General features: G+C 49.6%; 2 protein-coding genes across 7 annotated transcripts in view; one reads left to right on the plus strand and one right to left on the minus strand.

The window, feature by feature from the left end:
- Positions 1-9,599, plus strand: part of Msra (methionine sulfoxide reductase A) — a 315,509-nt gene extending 305,910 nt beyond the window's left edge. For all 6 annotated transcript variants that reach the window (XM_005355518.3, XM_026783294.1, XM_013349245.2 and 3 more), the window contains exon 6: positions 8,839-9,599. In XM_005355518.3, the coding sequence (XP_005355575.1) occupies positions 8,839-9,003 (165 nt within the window). In that variant the 3' untranslated portion in view covers positions 9,004-9,599. The remainder of the gene's footprint in view (positions 1-8,838) is intronic.
- Positions 9,600-16,940: 7,341 nt separating this feature from the next.
- Positions 16,941-25,415, minus strand: part of LOC101983812 (serine protease 52-like) — an 8,813-nt gene continuing 338 nt past the window's right edge. Inside the window, exons 2-5 of the mRNA XM_005355521.2 lie at positions 20,628-20,826; positions 19,351-19,601; positions 18,022-18,164; positions 16,941-17,228 (exon numbers count right to left, since the gene is read on the minus strand). Of these exons, the coding sequence (XP_005355578.1) occupies positions 16,971-17,228; positions 18,022-18,164; positions 19,351-19,601; positions 20,628-20,826 (851 nt within the window). The 3' untranslated portion in view covers positions 16,941-16,970. The remainder of the gene's footprint in view (positions 17,229-18,021; positions 18,165-19,350; positions 19,602-20,627; positions 20,827-25,415) is intronic.

The raw sequence follows: 25,415 nt of genomic DNA on the forward strand, positions 1-25,415 counted from the left end.
TAGGAAAAACAAAAACCCTGGTGGGTAGCAGCAAAGGGTCTTTAACTGTCCTGTGACCCGAGGCCCTCCTCACTTTACTACCGAAAGTTCTGAATCCCGGGAACGCCCCCAAGGCCTGTGAACAACCGGCACAGTTGGCCAGTGTGTATTGTACAAACTGGGACCTGTCCTGGAATTGCCGAGATTCTAATGTGAGCATGAGACAGAGTGCAGAAAAGCTCCCAGTTTTGCTGAGCTCGGCGCTCTTAGCTCTGGCAGCGGCCATGTTGCTTTGAGTCCTTTTCTATTCAGTCTCTTGGGATGAAGGATCTTTCCTTTCAATGAAATCTGCATTTCATCCCCAAGGTGAAAACTGGTGTCCTTGGCTCTTCTGAGAAAATGAGAAGTGGTTTCTTTTGTGTAATGAGTGCCAGGAACACACAAAAACAGAGGTTGTTCTTAATTGACTGCAGATATGGAAAAGCAGATCATAACCCCTAAAGATACATAAAACAGAAGGAAGGAGGGGAGGGAGGGTATGCACGCACGCGCGCGCGCGCACACACACACACACACAGAGAGAGAGAGAGAGAGAGAGAGAGAGAGAGAGAGAGAGGAGAGAGAGAGGTGGGGATGCAGTTCGCACACAACTGAAAGCCACAGAAGGAAACTTGACTCAGGGATGAAGTCATTTGAATTCCTTGTGACAACCAGCAGATGTCATGGGCAGATCAAATCCAGAGAGGTCTTCAACCTTTGATCCCACGGTTGCTGCGACGGGTTAGAGATGGTGATGCACTGCCTGTAAGCCCCCCACCATCCTTCTCTGAGCTTTGTCCTCTGCCACCCAGCAGGAGGACACTCCTCTTCAGGCCCAGAGCTTAGATAGAGAAGGGGCTGAGAACATCTTGATCCCCCAGGAAGATTTGGCATTTGGAAGGGGTGGAGAGCTACAGCCGTGGGAAACACAAGAGGGTCACCCTCTTCCTCTGGGTCCCCACTTTAGTTCATTCACTTATAGACCTTGATGCAGACAAGCAGGGAGCCCCTTGGCCTGAGTTCAGGTGACCCCTTTGCTCCTGCAGCATGCTCCTTCATGCCACTGTGTTGTAGGGAGGTGGGAGAGCTCAGGACAGTGCTGGGTACTCAGGTGGGCTTGTGGAAATAGATTGGCAGATCTGCTACCTCTAGGGCAATCTCCTCTACTTTCCCAGGCCTTCTTCTGGGGCTCCTGGGCCAACCCATTTCCTGTTTTTCCTCCATAGCCCAGGGCTTGCCTTCCTCCTGCTTCTATATCTTACAGAACATGGTAAACACATGATCACCACCCCCACCTCACCTTCCTTGCATTTGATGGTAACATTCTTCCTATCCAGGGGGGCCCTTCATGCCATCAGGGCTGCCACACCCATCAGAGTCCAAGTTCAGTCCTCCTTCTATGACACATCCTCCAACCTGGATGATCCTCTCCCACCCCCATACCCCCAGGGGATATTCTTTGTATCTCTGACGTTTGGAACTTGCCCTCTGCCTCAAGGTAGATAGATATCCATGGTCATGGGACTCCGACCTGATGCCCAGGTCACCCAGAAGATGAGGTGGGGACTTAGATGTTGTGGGGGATGTTGGGACTAATGAGTCCTGGCCTTCAGCTGCTCTTCCCTGCTAGAACCTTCTAATTGAAGTTACTAGAAGCTGTGCCTAGCTTAGAGGATCAGAGGATGGGATTTTCACTTGTTGGCCATTGACTGCAGTGTATTTAAGCCTCCGTGGTGCTATTAAAGAGGGGTTTTTGGTACCAGTGATTGAAGGTCTGTGTGTCAGTCTGTCTCTACGTGAGTATTCTCAACCTCCAGCCCCTCCCCTCCCCCAAGCTTCGCAAACTGGGGTCTAGGGCATAGAGCACAGACTGCCCCCCCCAGCGGTGCACGGCAGGGGGCCATCCTGGGTGGAATTACGAACCTGCCCCAGCAAGCTCTCAGATCTCAGCCACTCTGTTTTGCTGTACTTCAGCTAGTAAGTGGTAGTCTTAATCTTGCCTCCATCATATGGTCCAATGCCTTTCTAACCAAGGGACTTTGTCTTTCTTGGTCCTGCATCCTACACCTAGCACAGTCTGGGACAGTAACAAGGCTCTGTAGCTACCAGCAACCCTAAGGGCCCTCAAGTGCAGGTCATCAGTCATCCTACTGTGACCACACCCATTGCTTGCAGCCATTGCACAACGGCTATGCAGCCAGCTAAATGAAGCTAGAGAGGCAAAAGCTAATTTACAGAGAGTACCAGGTGCTGCTGTCTTCCCCAGCACTTTCAGCGGCTCTCCTGCTGGGGAAGACTAGAGCGGAGGCAAGATACCCTGTGGGAACTGCTCCCCAGATGTCTCCACCCGGGCCCCGCATGTGGAGCTGACCCTAGCAGTGACCACTGCTGGTCACTGTGGCAAAGGGGAAGAAAGGGGCACCGAGTCCCTGCTGCTATAGGTTCCACCTGGGAACCAGAAGTCACTTTGCCTCGCAGTTCATTGGTCAATGCACGTATCATGGGCAGCCTGAGTTCAGAAGCAGGGTGGGGGGTTTGGAAGACCCCTGTCACTGTCTGCCATACTCCTCCCCAAGGGCAGAGTTTCTCAGGTTGTCCCTGCCTCACGGGCCCCTACAGGTCATTTTTCTGTGTATATGTGTGTCTGTGTGTGCGGCATACATGTGGAAGCCAGAGGACAGCCTTGAGTATCATTTCTTGGGTGCCATGCATCTTGGGATTTGAGACAAGGTCTCTGGCTGGTTTGGAGCCCACCAAGTAAGTGTGGCTGGCTAGCCAGGGAGCTCCCGAGATCCATCCGTCTTACCTCCTCAATGCCTGCACGACAGGATGGGCCACTACACTGGACTTTCTCAAGTGGGTTCAGGGATTCAGGCCCTCGTGCTTATGTGGTAGTAGGGCACTTTGCCAACAGCTATCTCCCCAGCCCCCTGGTGATCATTTTAAAATGCAGATTCCAATTCAGTAGGTCTGGCAGAGGCACACATGTAGGATTTGAGCAAGCTGGGGCCACAGTCCACACGCCGGTCTTCAGATCCTCTCTGGCTAAGCAAACAGCTGTGATCCTCCCATCCCCCTCTTCCCTCCGTGCGGGGACAGAGCTCAGCCCATAGTATCTGTCGCTTGGCTTTGCGAGTCAAGGGGTCAGGAGACTCTGGAGTCACCTCAAGGGTGCAGAGGACAGAGGAATCGTCATGAAAGCCAGTTAACTGCGAATCTGGGGAAAGGCACCACGCAAGAATGCAGTATGTTCTCAAAAGCCAACTCCTCTGGAGATTGGCAAAGACGGGCCTTAGATTTGAGACAAAATTAGATGTAAATGTGTCACCTCCTTCTCTGCTCCATACACTGAGGACTCAAAAGGCAGAGAAGGGTGAGTGTACCCTAACTCAGCCTTGCCTGGATATCGGCAGTTTCCTGTCATTGCCTGTGATCTTGGGGACCTGTCCTTGCATTTGCCACGGCGATTGCTTGACTCACGCACAGGGCCACCCTTCTGGTGTACTACCTGTCCCTGCAGAGCAGTCGCCTTCCTGTGGCTGCACCGCTGGTAATCAAGCCTTCTCTCTAACCGGCTGGCCTTCCTGCTCTGTGCCACACTGTCCCGCAGTCATGCAGACCCCTCTGCAGAGAGTGGACAGCGGCTGCTTGGCTTGTTTCTAGCAGTTTGGCTGGAAAGACACTCTGACTGCTTCAGAACCTCCAGACATCTTTTCTCTGTGTGTGGCATGTATGTGAGTTCCCCTGTGTGTAGTGTTATGCGTGCATGTGTGCCTGGAGTTGACATCGGGTGCCTTTTTCAACCACTCTCCACTTTATTCACTGAAATAGAGTCTCCTGGTTGAATCCAGACTTGGCACTCAGCTACTCTCGCTAGCCTGTTTGCTCCAGGATCCTGTCTTTCTCCCAAGTGCTAGAATCACAGGTTCTGGGATCAGAAGAGTGGTCCTCATGCCATGTGGCAAGTGCTTTATCCACCAATCCATCTCCCAACTCTGCTCTTCAGACATTCTGATGTGTGGCGTTCTGATCTCCTGGAAGCCACCTGGAGACTAATATTATTGACTGGGGCATTGACTTTGCTAAGCTTAAGCGTGTGTATGCATGTGCGCATGCATGTGTGCATGTGTCTGTCTGTCTGCCTGCCTGTCTTCCTGTCTTGTGTGTGTGTCCCTCTTTGTGTCTGTCTGTCGGCCTTGTGTATGTGTGTCTTTCTGAGTCTCTCTGTGTCTGTGTGTGTCTATCTTGTATGTGTGTCCCTTTGTATGTCTGTCTGTCTCGTGTGTGTGTTTCTGAGTGTGTGTATGGGTGTTTCTGAGTCTCTCTCTGTGTGTCTGTGTATGAAGAATCTTCGTGTGTGTCTGTCTGTGTGCATGTCTGCCTGCCTGCCCCCCCCCCCGTGTGTGTGTGTGAAGGATACACCATAGCACAGATTTCAGTAGAAGTGAACCTGAAAGAAAGCAAAGCCAAGGATCTTTAGGTCCAGAGGGGGAAGGAAGAAGGGAGTCAGTCAGGTAGTGTACCTGGTACAAGATCCCTGCGCCACTAGAAGAGTTGAGCCTCCTGCCTCCCTCTTGTCCTGCTAAGCAGAGAGGTCAGCCTCCTAGAAACCAGACCCCAATTTCCTATGGACGCGAGATCACAAATTGAACTTCTGTTCTAGAAAGCTGGTTTTATGCTATTAAAATGTTTATGTGTACACTTACTATAGATAGATAGATAGATAGATGATAGATAGATAGATAGATAGATAGATAGATAGATAGATAGATAGATAGATAGATATTACAAATAATGATATAAAAGTCTAATACTTAAGCCTAAATCCTTTTGGTCAGCAGAGATGGGTTTGGATCTAACTTCATGCTGCCTTCAATAATAGAAAGGCGAGGAGGTTTGAATCCCAGGCACCCTCTCTCTCTTTCCTGGTGAGTCTCTTCAGAGCCAGGGCATCTGCTTCTCCTCCTAAGCGCCTCAGACTGTGAGGAGGATTAGGGTCATCTGTTTGGAAAACGCTTGTCAGTGATTGGATGAGCCTGCACGAGGTCAGAGCTGGCTCTGGGGCTGGGCTTATTTCTAGCTGGGCCTGCTGCTACTCCACATGGCCTGAGCTGAGGGGTCTCTGGTCTGCTTTCCTGGGGATGGAGGAGCGGGTGGTTTCCATGCAGTGGCCCAGTATCCTGGGCACTTGGGGAATGCCGGTGACTAATGATGAGTTGATTGGAATGGTGGCAGTAAACAGAATGAGCATACATATTTGTTAATTTTATTAAACAGCGGGCCTTGAAGGTCAGATGGGCCCGCTGTGCCTCTGCTGGACACTTCCTTACCTCTGTGGTGCTCACTGGTGCACCTGGGGCTGAGGCCATCTGTCTGGGCCTGAGGTCACTGGGGTCGCCTGTGCCTAGAGATCTCTTCAGATACAGAAGAGGGGAGTACGTGGAGGGGGGTCAATGAAAACCCTTCAGGGGGCTGAGGGGTGGGCTGGCTTTTTCCCAGGGTGAAGACTTCTCGGCAGGGCCACACACTTCCTGTGTCTTTTCATCCCCTCGGGACAGCAGTGAGCCTGGCACAGCGCCAACTGGACAGACAGGAAAACCTCTTCCAGTGGGGCCCACGAGAGAAGGAAGGCCTGGGAGGTGCCCTGGGCCGCAGCAGAAAAGGGAGCAGGAAGGCTTGTAGCAAACGCAGCACCCATGCCTTCTTGCTAGGTGTCACTCCAACTGGGGCTTTTAGTTATATTCCCCCCGCCCCCTTACAACATACATATGAACACAAACACCACCAGAAAGGGAGACTGTATCGGAGTCAGTGAGAGGAGAGAGGGAAGGGACTGGTCCAGCCAGATGGCACCCTCCTCCTGAGAACTGGTCCTGGCAGAGACCAGTGGCCGAGGAAGTGCTGCACCTGGTGACCCAGGCTGGGGCTGCCTAAGTGTCAGGAACAGGGGTTTGTCCAGCACAGGAGCCTTATGCCTGGCAGGTTTGAGCCAACCTCGTCAGTCTTTCTGGCCAGGACCCATTTCAGTGCCTGAAGGAGGGTCCAGTCTCGTGGGGTGGGTGGGGTTCAGGAAAGGGAGCTGACCGGCAGTCTGTCTCATGATAGTTTCTTATTGCTTCCAAGAGGTTTTATGAGTGAAGCTCCTGCCATCTTGTGGTCGAAACTGGTACTGCCTGAGCCCGGGTCGGATGTCTTTCCCCCTTCTCCCCCTTACTGCCAGCCCTAGGTGGGAAGGGTAGCCTATGAGAACAGGAGGCTTCAGAGAGGTCTTTCCTCACAGTCCAACCTCAATGAGTTTCTGGAAGGTTCCGAGTTTGGGATGGCCATTCGTTCATACCAGGGCCATCATCTGTGAAAGAGAGGCTGTGGGTGGGCAGTAGGAGGAGCCAGGCCCTGTTCACCTTCCCAAGAGCAGACCCACCCACAGGAGGCAAAGAACAGACACATGGGTGACCTGGGAAGGGGGAGGGAACAGAAAATTTCCTACCCCCACCCCTCGATCACATCGTGGCAGTATAATTGAGGCCCAAACAGGAGTCCCCTTCCCAGAACATGAAGCTCATATGGACAGGGAGGTTCAGGGGGAGGGGCAGACACCTCCACAGTGGGAGCACAGAGCTCTCTGAGGGCAAAGGCGTGTGTGTTTCTGGGTGGAGACCAGGAAGGTGTGGATGTCACTTGCTCAGGCCTTTGACTCAAGTGTGTAGACACAGCCACAGAAGGCAGAACCGTCATAATCACAGAGTTCTGATCCCCTTTGCTTGCCCTGGGGGCCAAGAATTCAAACTCTGAACTTGGCTTTTTCTTTCTGCAAGCTCTCTGCCACCTGGAGCCAACAGTGTATTCACGGCTCGGGGCTGCCCTTTACTGCCATATTCCGTCCTTACTGCCACCCTGTGCCCCAGAGCCAGCTGCACGGCCAGATGCTGGTGGTGGTTTGATGGCCTGTTATCACTGCACATCCAGGACACGGGCCCATCCTCCTTGCAGTGAGGTCACCCTGACTAGAGTCACCATGCCAGCAGCCCAAACATTCATCCTCCCAAGGCTCTGGTACCAGCAAACGAGCTAGCAGGGGTTCTAGCATGGACCAGAGAACTCTCAAGGAAGATCAGAGATGGCGTTCACAGAGGGAATTGGGTGTTCATGGACTCCTTTGAAGGCAGTTAGAGCAGAGACCTGGCAAAGTTCGAGTTTCTAGCATTCGGAGTCATTTCCGAACCCCAGAAACTTACTGCCTTGAAGCCTCAACAAAAAGTCCCTCCGAGGTGGCCAGAAGGACCTGTGGCAGAGTCACAGGGGAGCTGTCTGCAAGTGCCCGTACCCATCTGCAGGACTACGCCTTGCAAATCGCCATTCTTAGTGTCAGCCACTAGATTCTACTGTGGTTTCTCCCACGAGTGGGACAGAAAGTGGGTGGGTGCTGGCACTAGAACCTGGGCAGTGTGGTCCCCAGGCCACCCAAGCATGTCAGGATCGAGGCACATGATCTCCTACACACTTTTTATATGGTTGATGACAATTAGACTTTCCTTTGGTGGCTGCTGTGAGCAGGAGAAATTAACACATGAAGTCTTTGCCCAGCATCGAGCATATAGCAAACTCTCAAAACAAAAACAAAACAAAACAAAAATCCTGGCTGCCTGTGCATTGTGTGGCCCAGCTGCATGCCTTGACAAGGACCCTGGTCCTCGCTCTCTGCAGGCCTGCTTGGCCTGCGCATGCTGAATCTGCCTTCTGGTTAGGGAGACTAAGCAGAGAAAGCCTGAAGCAGCGGGTGACACTGAGAACAAAGGTGAGGTCCTCTGCCTGGCAGTTTTGAGGGTTCATTTCCCATATACCAACCGTAGCCCAGCCAGCACCCTCATCAACACACAGGCTTGGATTCTCTGGACTCGGCACCGAGAGCAAGTTTCTAAGGCCCTGTGTTCCAGTACTTCAGGGCACCTGGCAACAAGATAGAATAGGAGCACAGCTGAAACCCAAAAGGGAAAAGGCACTCTGCAGTCCGCAGGGAGTAATGTCTGTTTCCTAATCTGTCTCCTGCCCCAAATAGCGCCGCTCTCCTCCCCCGGCTTGTGTTGATGTGTTTCCTGCCTGGGGAAGCAGATGCCACCAGGACTTAAACTGGGTCACAGAGGGCTGTAATGGGCTGACTCAGGCCCACAGGTCATGTCCTCTTCTGACTAGGATCTCCAGGTTCCTGCCTGAGAGCTCAGAGCGCAGACTCCAGGAACCATAGAGTACAACCCTCTTTGTGAAGTGGGAATGGGTGATGCCTGTCCCCGAGCTGGGGACATAGCCCCAGACTTGCCTGTCTCTCTAGTCCTCTTTTCTCCTGGAAAATCAGGAGCCTCAGGGTCCTGCTGCTATCCTGGGGGAGATTTGCAGCTGCCTTCCAAAAGTAGGGCTCCTGTCAGTTACGGGGTAGTGGGCAGAACATAAGTCACGCAAACAAAAAATTTGACTCGCAGGCTCTAAAGCAGGTCAGGACACTCAGTGCCATGCCTGACAGCCTACATTCAATCATCAGAGTGCCCATGGTAGGAAGAGAACACCGATGCTCACAAGTTGTGCTCTGGCCTCCACACGTGCTATGGTGCATGCGCATGCGTGCACACACATAATAAAGAAAAATATCTTAAACTCTGATTCACACTCCATTTCAAGTCCCAGTCCACCAAGGCAAGTTGGTAAGTACCCAGTAGAATTATCTACCAGGAAAGGGTAGGACCAGCTCATGACCTAAGCCAGGTGTCCCCTACTGGCCACGCTCCCTCCTTCTCAGGAGTCCTGAGGTCTTTCCCTCTCTCTCCACAGGTTCTTTCAAAGCATGGCTTTGGCCCCATCACCACCGACATCCGAGAAGGACAGGAGTTCTACTATGCGGAAGACTACCACCAGCAGTACCTGAGCAAGAACCCGGATGGCTACTGCGGCCTTGGGGGTACTGGAGTGTCCTGCCCAGTGGGCATTAAAAAATAATCTCTCTCCCCAAAGTTGGCCCTGGAGGCTCCAGCAAAACCATGGCTGCTGGATGGAATGGTACTGCTGTGATTCACATCAGCCAATTTCTAAAGAGCGCACACCACACAGGCATTGGCGGGAATCTGGTCACTAGTGGGGGTTTGATTTACAGGAAGTGCTATGACAAGCTGACAGATTGTAATTCGTCTTCTGTTCAGCCCGGGTGGGGGTAGAACATGATATTTTGGTGGCTCATTTGGGATCTAAATGGAGGTAATGAATGCCCCATGTCCACCTGCTTGGGCTCGAAGGGACACTACAGGTTCTGAGCAGGGGGAGGGTTGGGAGGGCATGGGGTACTGGGACTCCTTGGTCTATGCTGATGTACCTCACCCGCACCCCTGGGCTCAGGTGCCTAACTCATTAATTCTGCAGGCTCCATGAATCATTTGCTATAATGCTTTGCTCAGCTGACCCTAGAAGTGTGTAAGGGGTTGCTCTCCCTCCTCCCTCTTCTTCTGGTAGAGAAAAGACATGAGTGACCTTAATGAAATCTAACATTGTGCTTACAGCTATGGAAAAGCTTGTTCTAATAAAAATCTACACTTTGGTAATAGCAACTGCCTGTTGTGTGTGTGTGTCTTTTCTGGTTCAGGAAGGATATTTGAAGTATTGGAAAGGCACGTTAAGAGCTCAGGAAGAAAAGAAAAACAAAAACAACAAACCCTCCTGATTATTATCCCCTAAATGGGAAATAATATTACATTTTTTTGACAAGCGTGCACCCCTCTGACCCTCTTTAGTAAACACATAGTCATTTCGAGGTGCCTGTCACATGTTATGTCAAGGACAGTCTTTGCTCTTGAAGAGAAGAACGTTCTTGTCAAGACAAGAAGCCTTCACCATGTAAACAACCGAGTGGGTAAAAGTTAACCTCAGGTCTTGATGCAGGATAGAGTGATACTGACTCTGAGAGTCATGGAGCTGTGTGCAGGGTCGTCCCAGCTAGGTGGAATCATCGCAGCCCCCATAAGGTGACAAACTTAAAGTGGAATAGCCTATCACACCCAGCAGTCTGCCGGGAACGCGCGCGCGTGCGCGCGCACGCGCACACGCACACGCGCACACACACACACACACACACACACACACACACGCAGAATTCAAGGTCAAATGCAGCAACCGATAGCTGTCAGGTCCTCCATCCTGTATGCTTCAGCTGATGGGAAGGTTGCTAAGCAAAAGGACCAGAAGTATAAGTGCTCAGGGCAGGGTTGGAGAGACCGAAAGCCAGCGGGACTTGAGTTTGCAGAGGGAGTTGTGCAAGATAGGCAGAGCTGGCTCAGGGGGGATCACTGAGAAACCCGAGAATGAGTCTTTGCTGACTAGAGCACTAGGCAGTTCTGACTGCCCTCTGGCTCTTAACTGGGGCACAGTGAGTGGGGGTTATTGGCCCATAAGGGCACAAACTTGGCTGGGGATGGGCATGCTCCTAGCCTCACTGTGGAAGTGTGGAGTAAGGCAGGTTAGGGGCAGAGCTTCTGCTTGGAAGAAATCTGAGCACGGTAAGCTTGGGAATGTGCTGCAGACAGATGCCATGGAGCCATTGAGATCACGTGGGAGAGAATGAAGGGGGAGACTGGGGAGTGGGAGCCTCTAATGATGTCCGGAGATGTCTGGTCAAAGCAGTAGCTGAAGACCTTGAAGGTGACAGTTGAGACTGGCTGTGAAGGAACGATGTCCCCCAGGAAGAAGGCACAGAGCCCTCAACGCATTCCAGGGAGCACTCTTTGAACCTTCCCCTAAGCCTTCCACAGAAGGAACTGGGGTTTTTACCAAGGTGACCCTGCTCTGGGCTGGCCCAGGCACCCTTAGAGTTGCAAACCACCGGTATAGGACATGAGTTCCAGGAAGGCCACCAGATAGAATCACAAAGATAAGTGGGGTCAAGTCAGTCTCATGGGACTCACATCCAAGGTATTTCCCCACTCTCAGGAGACACCCAAGCATCCACCAGTCTTTAGTTCTGTAAGCAGCACACTACAACATCCGCCTTATGTACATATATTGGCATATCTTGTTCTAGAAAACCCACTGGCCCAACTTAGTCTCCTTGGCTTGACCTTCTATACCCTCACTCCTCTTGACCTTGCCCTGAGAGTGTATTTGTTCATACAGAAACAAACATAGAGTTCACATGTCCAGTCACCTCCTTTTACTGGATTCTAACATTCTTAGCCACTTTCTAGGTGCCCCGATACCACAGGACCTACAGCAATTATTCTAACTCTTCCCACAGCTGTGCAGTCTGCTCGTCCTGACGGGTTCATCTCTTCCCATAGATCCTGCAGTAAGGTCTCCTCTGCCTCAGGACGGCCCCAGGGCTTCTCTAGGCAGGTCCTCATGCCTAATCTAGAACCTACACGCAGCGAGTTATCTTTCTAACCTAATTTTCAGAACAGGATCTGACTAGGTAGCCCTGGCTGGCCTAGAACTCATTATGTCGACTAGGCTGACCACAAATTCAAATACATTGGCCTACCTCTGCCGGGATTAAAGGCACACACCACCGCACCCAACTGAAAAGTGGCCGGTTTTTAATTTGTTAAGATCTAATCTTGATTTTATGCGTGAGATTGCTTGCACATGTGTAAGCGCACCACACGCAGATCTTGAGGGTGTTCGAACCCGCCAAGACCTCTTTGGTGGGCCCGCATATCATCTGCTGCGGTGTCTCATGGTCACCAGAAGAGCGGTGCATATTTTGTGGTTGCTGGCGGAATAGTCTACAGATGACCGCAGAGTCAGTGGAGGGCGTGGTCGAGGCCTTCTCGCGCCTTACCAGCAATCCACCTGCCTGCTTCATCAGCTCACAGGGGTGCGGAAACCCCCAGCTTTCACAGTGGGCATGTTTGTTTCTTCCTATGGTTTCCCTGAGTTTGTCTTGTGCACTTGGAGATTCTGTCCCTAGGTACAGGGACCGTTAAGGTTCTCACAGCTTCTTGATGCAATGACCCTCTTCATTCATTCATTCATTCATTCATTCATTCATTCATCCTAGCAGCAAAGACTCATTTTTTTTTTTTAGAAGTCCTCTTTGGCACACAGTCTCCCTGCTCTAGGAGGGTTCACAGGCCTGGTGGTTGCTCTTGGTTATCAGCTCGACCTGATGCAGAGGCCATCAAGAAGCAAGCTCCCAAGCACCTGTGAGGAATTGTCCTGGTTAGGGGAATCACATTTTCCTATGTATAACACTTCTTCTGCTCTTTATTCTTCAGTTGATTCTTCTTTCTGCTCATATCCCTCTGCTTGCACTATTTGGTCCTTCCTGAAGTACACTGAGACATTCACTCTGCTTTCGTACAACTGGGGAAGTCCTCACTTCACTTTCTCAAATATATTTTTGCCTGATATAAGTTCTTTCTCGGTCAGTAATGTGTAGGCTTTTTCCACCGTCTTTTCCTCTCCTCTGCTGTGCACAGTTTCCAGGGAAATCTGCTGCCATCCTTTCTCTGCTCCTCTGTATGCGATGCGCATAATTTTCTCACCCATCTGTTGCTTTTATGATTTTCTCAATCAAGTAATTTGATCATACTGAGGAAAACTGCGCTGCTACAAGATAATGCATTATTTAAAAACCAGGCTGGTGCAGAATATGCATTTGCAGTTTCTGTCTGTTGACTCCTTTTAACTTAACTCATGCTGGGAAGAGGGAACCTCAATTCAAAAAAATGTCTCCATCAAATTGGCCTATAGGCGAGTCTGTAGGACATTTTTTTTTATTGATTATTGATATGGGAGGGCATAGCCCACAGCGGGAAGTGCCGCTGCTGGTCAAGGTGGTCCAGGGCTGTAGAAGAAAGACTGAGCAAGCCATTAGGAACAGGTGGGTAAGCAAGATTTCTCCATCAGCTCCTGTCTCCAGATTCCTGCTGACTTCCCTTCAGGAGGGAGTGTCAGCCATAAACTGAAATAAACCCTTTCCTCCTCATGTTGTTTTTGGTCACGGTGCTTATTGCAGCAACGGAAAGCAAACTAGGGCACAAGTCCTCAAAAACCTTCTAGTTGGTAGAACAATTTTCACAAGTCCAATATATGCCCCCATCCCATCTCTTTCCTCAGTAGCTAGCTGGTTAATCTGGCCTGGCCTCTCTGGGCCTTGGTTAGGTCACCTACCACACTTGACCTGTTATGAGGCATTAGGGCTTCAGCCTCTTTTGTCCCCACCCAGAAGGTGGATAGAGATTCACAGTCCCATGTGACTGCTTTAAACATGTGTTGTAGGAACAGGCTGGTGTGGGAAGGAGCTGTACGCTTCTCGGAAGGCTCCAATTTGCTATTCTTTTTAAACAGTCAGCGAGTGTGGCCTCACACCTGTTTGAAGGCACACACCCAGGACCTGCCCTTAGCCCTCTGTCCCAGATGAAATTAATGACATTGGAATTGAGTCTCTGTCATCTTGTGCTCAAATACCCTAGCAGACTTTAACAAGGAAGAATTAGGGCACGGCTGTAACGCAGCAGAGGAAAAAGAAATGGGCTGAGATCCGCAGGGAGCACTTTCTACTTCTTCATCTGTCTCCTGGCCCAAATAGCTCGGCTCTCCTCCCTCTGCTCGTGTTTGCCCGTTACCTTTCTGCCTCTTGCGGCAGATGCCAACAGACTAGTGGTCCTGAAGTAGGTTAGAGAGAACAGTGGTGGGGAGACACAGCCCCTGGCTCTGCCTGCCTTCAGGCTTAGCAGACTTTCTGTGGCATCTGAGGGTGATCCCTGCTCCCCAGAACCAATGGGCTCAGGGAGTCTCCTGCTCAGCCCCTGGGTTCACCTCTCTAGGAACAAGATTCTCAGATCCCTAGCTGGAAGGAGACAGGAAGTCCTTGACAGTCCTTGCCTCTCACAGTCTCAGTCCCTTCTCATTGTCATTACACTAGAGCACCAGCAAAAACAGCATCAGAACAGCAGCCAGAAAGACACACTGCTTTCTAGGATGCTCATCACACGAAGGGCCTGTTTCAAACCTATAAGCTCAGGTTTGGGGGGTGCTCAGGTCTTGGGACACAGCTCAGCAATAGACTGTTTGCCCTACCATGCATGAAGTCTGAGACTCAATAATCCAGTGCCAAATACAGAGCTGAAATGATGGTCCAAGCCTGTCATTCCAGCACCCCGGAGTCTGAGGCAGGAGGATTTCCACAAGCTTGAGGCGGGTCTGGGCTACATAGCAGGTTCGGGGCAAGTTGCACCGCAGCATGAAACCATCTTTAAAAAATAAACAAAAATGCTAAACAACAAATTTAAAATAGACAAAATCCAGGTCAGGGCTCCTAGGGCAACTGAGACAGGAGAACTGTGCTGTATGGGGGACAAGTTTTCAGGTTAAACAAACCTTGTTCCAAGGGAAGACATGAAGGAAAGTCAGCAGATTGTTCAGTGTGGAACTGGGTGTGTGGTGGATTTCAGGGTCAGACTGCTCCAGAGCTGGGGGTTGCCTTTCTGTCCCAGGTAAAGCTTGTAATGCCCACAATCCCCCTGTGCCCTTACATGCTGTTGATAATTTAAGTGCAAGCCTTTTCTTTTTCCCCAAGATGTCCAAGAGAACAGACAAGGTCTTCTACGTCTAGTGTTTGAGAGGAAAATGTTATTATACAAAAGGCTCCCTCGGGAATATTGAAGCAAAGGTCCCGGTGAGCACAGGGGACTTGTGAGCAGAGCACCTGCCTTTCTTGTTGTAGTTTTAAAAGCTTAGCATGAGGGCTAGAGGCAGATCTGTGGTTCCAGCTAGAATCAGCAGTGTAGAGCGCTGTTTCCCAGAGGACTGGGTTTGATTCCCAGCACTCACATAAGCCAGCAGCTCTCTGTGTTTCCAGTCCCAGGGCATTCAATACTGGTACTCTTCTGTCTCTGAAGACATGGGCATGCTCAGGGACTCATGGTGTACAAGCATGCATGCAGGCAAAGCGTCCACAAACGTTAAAAACAAAAATGAACCAACCAAACAAAAACAGAAGTAGGCATAGTGATACACTCCTAAATAACCAAAACATCTGGCCTCAGGCATTTCCCAGTCCTGAATCTTAGCATGCTAATCATGATCTCCAGAAGCCAAGGCACCTTTACTGGGACTCAGTACCAGATGGCAGCTGTGGAAAACAAAGGTGATGTATTAGAGCTCTCTAGAGAAACAGAACTGATAGTGTTTGATAGGGTGTGTGTGTGTGTGTGTGTGTGTGTGTGTGTGTGGTGTGGTGTGATTTATTAGAGTATATTTATTACAGGCTATGGTTGGGCTATCCCAACAATGGCTGCCTCCCACTGGAAAGTCCAAGAATTGGAATAGGCATTTGGTCCATGGACTGGGTATCTCAACTGGTCTTCAGTATACACCAGAATCCCAAGGAAGTAGGCTCTAATACCAATGAAGATGTGAATTTGCCATTGAGAGTGAGGGCAAACAAGCAAAGAGCAGAAACATCCTTCTTTCATGTCCTTTATAGAGGCCTGCCACCAGAAGGTGTGGTCCAGATTTAGAATGGATCTTCCTACTTCAGGAGGTTTGTGTTTAGGGTGGGTCTTTCCACCTCGGATGATCCATTCAAGAAAAATCTCTCAGGGCTGTGCCAAGCCACTTGCGTTTTAATTAATGCCAGATGTAGTCAAGTTGACAAGCAAGAATAGCCATCACAGGAGGGGAAAGAAATTCTAGGGAACTTTCTGGAAACCAGGTTGGCTGAAGATACAAATGCAGGGAGAAGGGAACTAAAGGTGTTTATTTCATGAGGTACCTGTTCTGTGGCTTTTTCCAGAGAGATATAATAATCAATGCCTGTCTCCAATTTGTAAAGGACAGCCACAACCCAAAGAATGACTCTCCCAGTTCATTTTGATGGCTGAGATGAATTTATCAGAGGTGACTTAAGGAACAGAGGATGACCATGGACAGCCAGATGTATTTCCCCCCAACACACACAAAGACCCACACTCCTACAACTCTCCTATATGCTTCTGAGTTGATAGACTTTCTATTACACCTGGTTCAAGGCCCCTCCTGGTCTTAAAGAGTCAGAGGCAAAGGCTTGGCTTAAAGCATGAGGCTTAAAACAGACCCAGTAGACTCTAGGGAAGTTCAGCATGTATGTGTACGCCATCCTTGTTCCCTTCAGGGATCCTGATGGCTTGGGTGAGTGCTGTCCACCATGGAGAAGACACTGCTTCTTCTGCAGCCTCACAGGACAGCTAGATAGAAGTTTGCCGCAAGGTGGCGGGTTAGTCTTACAGCAAGGGAAAGACAGAAGGGAGCATGGGGATGAGAGGAGCAAATGGGCTTCCTCCTCAAGGGTCCCTGGATCACCCCTCTTTCTATGAGATGGGAGGCAAATCTCAGGGATTCCTGATCTCATCTGAGGAAGAAATCGAAGATGAACATAGTGAAAGTGCTTTCTTGACACATGAGTGCAGGCTCAAGAACAAGCAACTGCCCCAAGGGTCAGGTTTTAACCAGGTTAACATCTTTGGGCTTGTGGGATGGTTTTTGACGTTTCTCTGTAATTATGTGGACTTCTAGAACCCAAGCCATGTATCATAGATTCTTCCTATAAGGGAGGTTGGGAGTTTCTGATCTGTGTGGTCCATACAAGACTCTCACACTGCCTGGGGTGAGTGGCACTGGCTTTCCTCAGGGTTGTTTGGTTGTTTGGTTTGACCAAGCTACTTTCTTGGCCAATATTTACTCACTTCCTGACTAGCCTCAATATCACCCCGTTTAAAGAAACTCTCAACCCTTGGAGAGTACTCCTGCTTTTCAGCCCCATTTGCAACTCCGCAGTGGTCCCCAGGCTTGTCTGGCATCCTGCTACATCTGTACAATGAGTTCTGGTGAAACAAATGTCCCGAGAATCATTCCTCAAAGTCTGAGTCCACCCTGCTCCTTATTTCATACACTGAAAAGGACACCTTGACTTGGGGACCGTGTCACGTTTAATCACCAGGTTAGAGCATCATGAAATACAGGAATACAATAGTCCAGCAAGCGATCTGCAAAGGGCATGCAGAGTCTTCCACGTACACATAAGGCTTCCCTGCCTCCTCTGTCTTCTTTCTAATCCACTTCAGGTAGTACGACACCTTGGTGTATACTCCGGGTATGTTCTTCCTGCCACAGTCCACGCCCCAGCTGACAATTCCCAACTGGTACCAAGTGGTTCTGTTTCTCTTTTTGTTGCAAACCAGAGGTCCTCCACTGTCACCCTAGGAGAGAAAAGTTATTGGGGAGCGGAAGGGCAGTAGGAAGCTGCTCCCATGGCCTGCTGAAGTGTGATCTTCTTGACAAAAGATACTGAAGAGTCCCGGCGATGGCAAGTGTCTGGTTTTTATTCAGTCCTCTGGCCACACGGCTGTGACTGTCGCATAGGTAGCAAACAATCTAGTCAAAAGCTATTGGATGAGTGGCAGCTTGGTAAAAGAATGATTTCCACCGCCACCTATGTCACCATTGAGTGACATGTCATTTGTTTTGATGGATCTGTATCAAAAACTTATGCCTTCCCCATGAATGCATTTTCTGCCAACCCAGCTTTCTTTGTTTTGCTCACACTTGCAAAAAGTGGAGAATAAGCAAAAATCCATCATGCCTCATAAAAAGCCATTGGTTGGGTCTACTGGGTACATAACGAGACACGTGGCAAAGGCAAGAAGGGCAATACTCTATTAAAATGATAATATGTAATGCTTAAAGTACCACATTGAAAACGACTTAAGGAATAAATAAATAAATTTGAAGACACACCCATAAGGGAGCCCTTCCTGACTGGGGCAGAGGTTAGAGCGAGGCCACACCAGGAGCTAGAGAGGTGGCTATGGTTCCCCTTCTGGAGCTGGGGAGGGAGCAGGTTTTACCGCATATTGATTTAGGATCACTATGTTGATTAAAGCCACCCATATTGTGGTTCTTTGTTACAGTGGTCCCAGGAAACAGATGTGGCACCTCGTCCACTGGCTAGAAAAGCCAGCCACCCTCCCCAGGTAAAGCTCAACCCATTACCTGGCAGGCATCCTTCCCAGCATCTTGAGCCCCAGCACACAGTATATTCTTGGTTACTAGAGGCATAATATGGCCGCACTGGTCCCATCTGAACAGTTCCACATCGACTTTATGCAGCTTTGAGGGTTGGATGTTTACTAAACCTGACCCAGAGGAGAAGCAGGGGGAGAGAGAGCCTCAGCCAAAATGGTCCCTGTAAGTTGAGTGCCGGCTCCCTCCCACGTCACCCACAATGACACGAGAACTTCTCTTCACCCAGAAACAAAGTTTGGTGTGAATGTGGGAGAGGAAGAGATGCCCAGAAGACTCTCCAGATCTCCCAAGCACCCATAGTTCCCCAGGACCAGGTCCTTGCTTAATCTCAGCCTGAGTCTAACATCTTTCAACCCTACCGTAGGCACAAGCCCCAGCTGCAGTCCTGGAAATGTGTTTTGTTTGAATCCATGATGACCAACAGAACCTAAGTAGATATGTGGGCTTGTACCACTCTATCCCCTGAGCCATTTACCAGGGAGAAGCTCTCCCTTCCCAGGGTACGGATGCTTGCTTTCTCTTTAGATACTGCAGAATCCGGAATAGAGAAAAAGTCAAGGTATATGTGTTGTGTGATACTTGAGGACTTTGGTGTTAAGAACTTTGGTGTTGTTTCTTTTAAGCTCAGAAAAACCAGAAAAGACTGATTCCCACTCAGATGGAACACAGCACCAGAACAAGGTTCAGCCACGTGAGGGCTTACATGGAGGAACAGTGTGAATTGCAAAGTGTTCCCTGCTGATTGATTATGGGACAAGACATGTTTGCCAAGAAAAATGGTCAAAGGAGATCAGTTTGCAAGCATGAGTGGGAAGGAGTCTAGGAGTGGGCTGCAGATTGCATCTACAAAGGACATTTTATACTCTGGATTTGTTTTCCTTAGCGTGGATCTGTGGCTTTTAAATAGTTAAAGGCCTTGTCCTTAGAAGAGCAATACTGACACCATCATCTCGAGCAGAGTCAGCTGACACTACGATCCTTCCATGGTCCCTCAGAATTCGACTGAGTGAACTTTTGGGCTTGACAAACTTCTGTCTGGGTTTCCCCTGAGGTGCTGCCCAGGGTTCATGTTCTATAGCATAAGCACACAATTTGCTCTAGGCTTCCAGAAGTCTCTCACGGAGCCTGGCAGCTTGAGGGACTGAGGGGAAGGTATGTCATGGGCCTTCAGTGAGAACTAATGTCACCGGGTCCACCAGGCAAAATGTCAAGGGCCAGCAGAGCTCCTAGAATTTTCTAACCCTTCCAAACACCAGGCACATGCCACCCTGTCATACCCAACCCGGAGTCACTCACTGGTATTGGTAATGCCCCATCCTGTCACCCAGCAGTTATCCCATGCCAGTATGTTGGAGACTTCTGAAACACAGACAGGCACACTGTTGACGCTCAGGTTTAACGGGGATTCAAGCAAGAGCAAAGCTATGTCATTGTCCAGCAGCCAACTATCAAACCTCGGGTGCATGATTAACTTGGCCACTTTCTTATACTTCAAGTCCTCCGTGCTGTTGAAGTCATCTCGCCCGTGCATGATCTCCAGGTTAGAGCTCGTTGAAAAGAAGAGGAGAGGAAAGGTAAGTGACGGAAGAGGAAAGGAGGGATCCCCGAGGGAAAGGTCATTCTGCCATCAGGGGCCATGTCCTAAGCAGTGAGGGGCTAAAGAGCTCTGAGCAGCAGGAGGCAGCTGGACTTCCAGCACCTAGCCTGATGATTCTCACTTGGAAAAGCAGCATCTGGGAAGCTGGAGGACACCAACGTGTCATTCTTGGTGCCCAGGAAGGGCTGGACGGATTATAGAGCAGGAGTCTGGGAAGAGTCATGAGACTCAAGGAGCTGGGGATGTGTGCTCAGAGGCTGAAGCTCCACCATCACATACCAGTGCCTTCAATGCCCCTCCTACTCTGTGGTCATTCACCTCCACTGTGTCTCCCACAAGAGCAAATAGTGACACACTTTTTTTGTGTCTATTTATGGTTCCTGTTTGCTTGTCTTTAAGACAAAGTCTTCCTTACATAGCCTAGGCCAGGCCCTGACAAGCTATCCTCCAGGCTCATCCTCAGAGTGCTCAGTGAGAGAGAGACAGCTACTGCCATCACCTGCTTAGAGGGTGTTTATTAGGTTGAATCATGTCCACAGGCACTTAGTGAGATGCAAAGCCTAGGACACACAACAGTATGTATAACAGAATCCCGGGAGGAGAACTGGCCAGGTGGAACACTCAACCACCTAGGCCACTGTAGCATCACAGTGTCACATGGCTGGTTGAGTGAAGTTCCGGGGTCACCAGCATCTGGGACAAGCATTCAACTACATTGGTTAAGAAGCAAATTCTAAGTTAAGCATGTTGGCAGCGGCCTACAGGGTCAGCTACTTGGGAAGCTGAGGCAGGAGAATTATTAAATATGGGCCCCTAGGAGAATTATTAAATATGGGTGGTAGTGTACTACCACCACACACATGCATGCACACACACACGCACGCACATGCACACGTACATGCATGCACACACATACACACGTACATGCGTGCATACACACAAACACACACACCACATTATTTACAGGAATACTTGCTTGTTGACATGGAGGAAGCAATGGGATGCAGTCAGAATCCACCACTCACTGAGAATAGATCCCCCACAGATATGATTGCCAAGGCTCATAATCCCCACGTGCCATGGGAACTCCAAGATGTCCGTGGGTTCCCCTCCCACGATAGGAGAGACATCATGGTGTTGTTGCGATCTGGCGCTTATCCTCTGGCCGCATGTTACTAAAAGGAACGAGGGAGAGGGAGGGAAGTTAGGGCCCAGAAGTGTCTGGGGGTCTCAGAAGAGGCTTAGCTACAAGCCTGTTCTCCCCACTCACACAGGCAGCAGGGCTCCGCAGAGGGACATTGGCAGGGGACCTACAGACTAACCCAAGTCCACCATATGTCTCTCAAGGGCTCGGCTACATGAATGTGGGGTGCCCTGGGTGACACCTTCACTGTCATTTGCTTCTGGGGATGATTCTGTGAGGCCCGTGAGAAGGGAGACCCCAAAACACCAGGCCTGCAGCTGGATCTTGCTATATCCCCCAGTTTGTGTAGTATTCTTTTCTGTAAATTGTGCCTCATAGTCCCTGAAAGATGCTGTAGCTCTGGTATCCCACCGGACAGAGTGAATGCGCGTTTTCCTGGACCTCCCAGACATCATCAAACCAGCAGTCAGAAGATGAGCTCACCCGCCCTCCTTGTCCTGTCCTGATTTTCCTATTGTGATTAGAAAACACGCCTTCACACAACTTTAATTCCAAGGACCATTCCAGTTCTCCCCAGTTTGATGTTTCCTATATGAAAGGGATTTTTGTTTTGTTTGTTTGGTTTTTTTTTTTTTTTTGGCTTTTGCTGTCTTTCCTGGATTATTTCATTTTTTTTTTTGTCTCCTAGTTTACTGTCCTCCTTGCTTCTTCCTCTTTTTTTTTTCCTCTTCCCTTTTCACCTCCTCTTCCTCCTTCTTGGTACTGTGGGTCAACCCCTGGTGCATGCTAGGCCACCACTCCACCGCTCCGTCCACCCACACCCTTCCAGTATTATTCCAGTTAAGAGAGAAATCAATGCAATAACTCCTACAGTACTGAGTACTCACTGTTTGCACGGCACCGACCTGTTTTGCCTAACGTCATTGCTGCCCTGATTTAAAGAATAGAGCCTGAGGCTGAGCATCAGGTTGAGGTCCAACAGCTTCTAGCCAGCAGAGCTGAGCTGGGAGCATGGGTGAAGGTCTAATGACAATGGCATTCACACAATTCTTACAGGAAAGTATAGCAGTATTTCTATTCCCACTTTCTCTAGTCACAGTCCCACACCGACATGTCATTATAGCCACCATCCTACCACATAGAATGCTCTTATACACACTACCACCTCCACCACATACACCCCCTGGCATATGCCAACCCCCATAGACCTCCACCACATACCCTGCCACTATACCGCCGTACCGTACAATCACACCACACACTCCATCCACACCATCTCTCTGCACACCCCGCCGCCATACAGGCCTTGGCCGAAGAGCTCTGTCACCGAAGAACCACATCACAGGAGCCCACCATCATATATGCTACTGTTACAGAACTGTCACCAGAGAACTGTACCACACAGCCCTGCCACACAACCCCATCACCAACGCACACACACCAACACCACAAACCACTGCCACACATTCATACCATACACCCACTCTTCGCCAACACCCTAACACCTGTGTCACCACCTCACATCACCACCCCACTACCAGCCACTGCGTCTCAATCTTTCCACTCCTATTCCAGTACCACTGGCCTTCTTTCAGTAATCGGCAGCCTCCTGCCTCAGGGCCCTTCCCCTGTCTCCCCTCTGATCTGTGCCCATGTCCATCCTGGGCATCTTAGCTCAATCATAAAGCAATTTTTGCTGAGCTGGGCAAAACTGAGGCAGGAGAAACTGGAGTTTGAGGCTAACCTGAACTACAGGAGTTTTGGGAGTGTAAATTTACATCGCCTTTATCGTGGTATTGTTGTTGTATTAGGTATTCTCCTCAGGATGCCAGCAACAGTTAACAAGTGTTTGTAAACTCTTGACATCTGCTTCTCTCTTTACTCTGATCTCCAGGAGGGCAGGAGCCATATGTAACATTCTTATGGCCACGGCACTTAGGCAAAGAGGCTGGTATGATGCAGGAACCCAATAATGCATAGAAATGGAATAAATTGATGTGCTGGGGGTCTATAAGCTGGATGGCTGCAGAGACGGAGTAGGTGGGTAGATGTGTGGACAGGTAGTTGACGGGATGAGTGTATGGATGGCTGGATAACTATGAACGATCTTGGTACCAGTGGTAAAATTCCCTGACCCACCAGTGGCATGAGCAGGTAGTTGAGGATTCAGGAGCCTTTGTTCAAAGGCATCAACCCTTTGAGATCCCAAATCAAGAGGCCAGAGTAGAGAGCGAGTGGGTGGTCAACGGAAGTATTGCCCCATTTGTGGGAGAATGGGTGATCACCAAAAGTGTCATTGCATTTGAAGATGTGAAGAGGAAATCCATCTGCCTTGTTCATGTCAGGGAGGTATATTTGACCCTTCTCGGTTTCTGTGGGGGAGCCAGCACACTAGAAAAGCACCTACGATATAATCTTGGATGGAAAGACCTGGTATTCTGGCAAGGGACCCGTCAAAACAGCGTGTTGTTCAGGGATGGGAGAAATTAAACCTTATTTGAAACAACTGCATAACTGGAAGTCAGGCTGCATTCACAAAATGACTTTCAGTCTTAGCTTTGTGAAACATTGTGACACCTGCCACCTTTTGAGTGCCTTCCCTAAGCCAGCTACTCTGTTACATGGATGAGCCACAGATCCTTAAGAAACCCAACAAGCTTTCCTGACCTGTCTACAGTCCCACCTTATGGGCAAAGAAAGAAGCTGAACACGAAAGCAGGCTACAGAGAGAGACTTTCAGCTAAGAGTGACTACTTCTAAACCCAGAAGCTCCCTTCTTGCTCAAGGTTTCTGAAGTTCACATACTGCCCAAACCTATTCAATCTTTAGAAGCCTAAACTGGACCTACAGCATGTGGTTCAGATGATCGCTTCCTGGGGTGAACCTGAGACATTCCAGTCCAACACTGATTGTTTGTAGCCTGTCCACCCTGTTGAGCACTGATGTGGGAAGGAGGCTTCCCTGAAGATCCAGGTCTGATGAGTAGGTGGTGAGTATTGCTGACCGCTGGGCAATCAAATCTGATGGCACATCTAAGCTTAGCAGAAGCACCAGCAGTTTCTGCTGACAGGTGGGCAGTGCCCGGAGACTGGTGGGATTCTAAGTCTCACAGCCCTGAGAAACACCTCTCAAAAGCAAATGGAAAGATCGTCTGAAGTCTTGGGAAGGGGGTGCATAGCCATGCAGTTGCAGAACTGAGTCACGATTAATGGACAGACATAATTACACTGTGGACAGACATAATCTTGCCAGTTTTAAACCCTGGAATTGACCCATCAATATCACTGTCAAGAACAGACAGGGCTGGGGAGATTGCTCAATTGGTAAAGGACTTGTCATGCAAGCACAAAGACCAGGGTTTGCTTCCCTAGAACCCATATTAAAAAACTGGGCACAAGCCGGGCGGTGGTGGTGCACACCTTTAATCACAGCACTCAGGAGGCAGGGGCAGGCGATCTCTGTGAGTTCAAGGCCAGCCTGGACTACAAGAGCTAGTTCCAGGACAGGAACCAAAAAGCTACGGAGAAACCCTATCTCGAAAATCCAAAAACAAAAACAAAAACTGGGCACAGGGGTGTAGTGGATATGGGCAGATCCCTGGGACTTACTGACCAGCCAATCTAGGGGAACCAGGAACTCCAAGTTCAACATTTTGACAAAGGTTGGCACATCTGGGCCCTATGGGTCTCTAATCTCTGCACCACTCACTCCAACCCACTTGTACTGGCCTGTCTGCCTTGGCAATGTATTAAGCTCTTTCCCGTGCAGGACCTTTGCACGGGGCTTGCAAATATGCCCCCTCCCCATCAGAAAATCAAGTGTGATGGGTACAGAAAGCCCCTAGAGGACTGGCTGATCTCATCTGCTCCTCCCAGCTTTTCCACAAGTCTCTTTTGTCTGTTTCACATCATTGTACAAGGACACAGTCAACAGGGTTTACTCCAGGGTTCCATTGCTGTCGTACGGGGGGTAGGGAGCAATCTACCTGTAAGCAAACATTCCCTGGCCCTCTTTCACTTTTTATATTGGGAAAGGAGTCTTATTAAGTTGTCCAGGCTAGCCTTGAACTCACTCTTATAGCCTAGGCTAGGCTTGAACTTGAGATCCTCTTGACTCATTCTCTTTGGTAGCTGGATTAGAGGCCTGAACCAACTGTCCAGCTCCTTTGTTTATGTTTAAGGTACCATCCCCACCACCAGATAGCCCAAAAACCTTAAGGGGAGAAAATCTATGTCTTCTCTGCTGTAAAATACAGTTTCTGAAACAGCCTAGCCTGTGGCAGGGGTTTGAAATTTGGTCAACCCATTGACGCCAACTGCATACATTCCCTGCACTCATCGCTGGGGACACTGGTGTCCCACCTCGCTTGAGTGCTGTAACATGGTGGCTTTACATTAGACCCTTCAGAAGGTTTTCAGCATGGTGGCAGAAGAAAGAAATTCTAGAAAGACCTTTCTAGACTTAACCTTCCTGATGTAGCCAGTAAGTATCACTGCCCCAGAGACTGGCTACCTTTTCTTTAAAATGTACTGATGTAGCTACTAACCCTAGGAAACTCTTGTACTTACAATTATCACACACACACACACACACACACACACACACACACACACACACACA

This window comes from Microtus ochrogaster, chromosome 17 (assembly GCF_000317375.1).
Source record: "Microtus ochrogaster isolate Prairie Vole_2 chromosome 17, MicOch1.0, whole genome shotgun sequence".
NCBI classification, from domain to species: Eukaryota; Metazoa; Chordata; class Mammalia; order Rodentia; family Cricetidae; genus Microtus; species Microtus ochrogaster.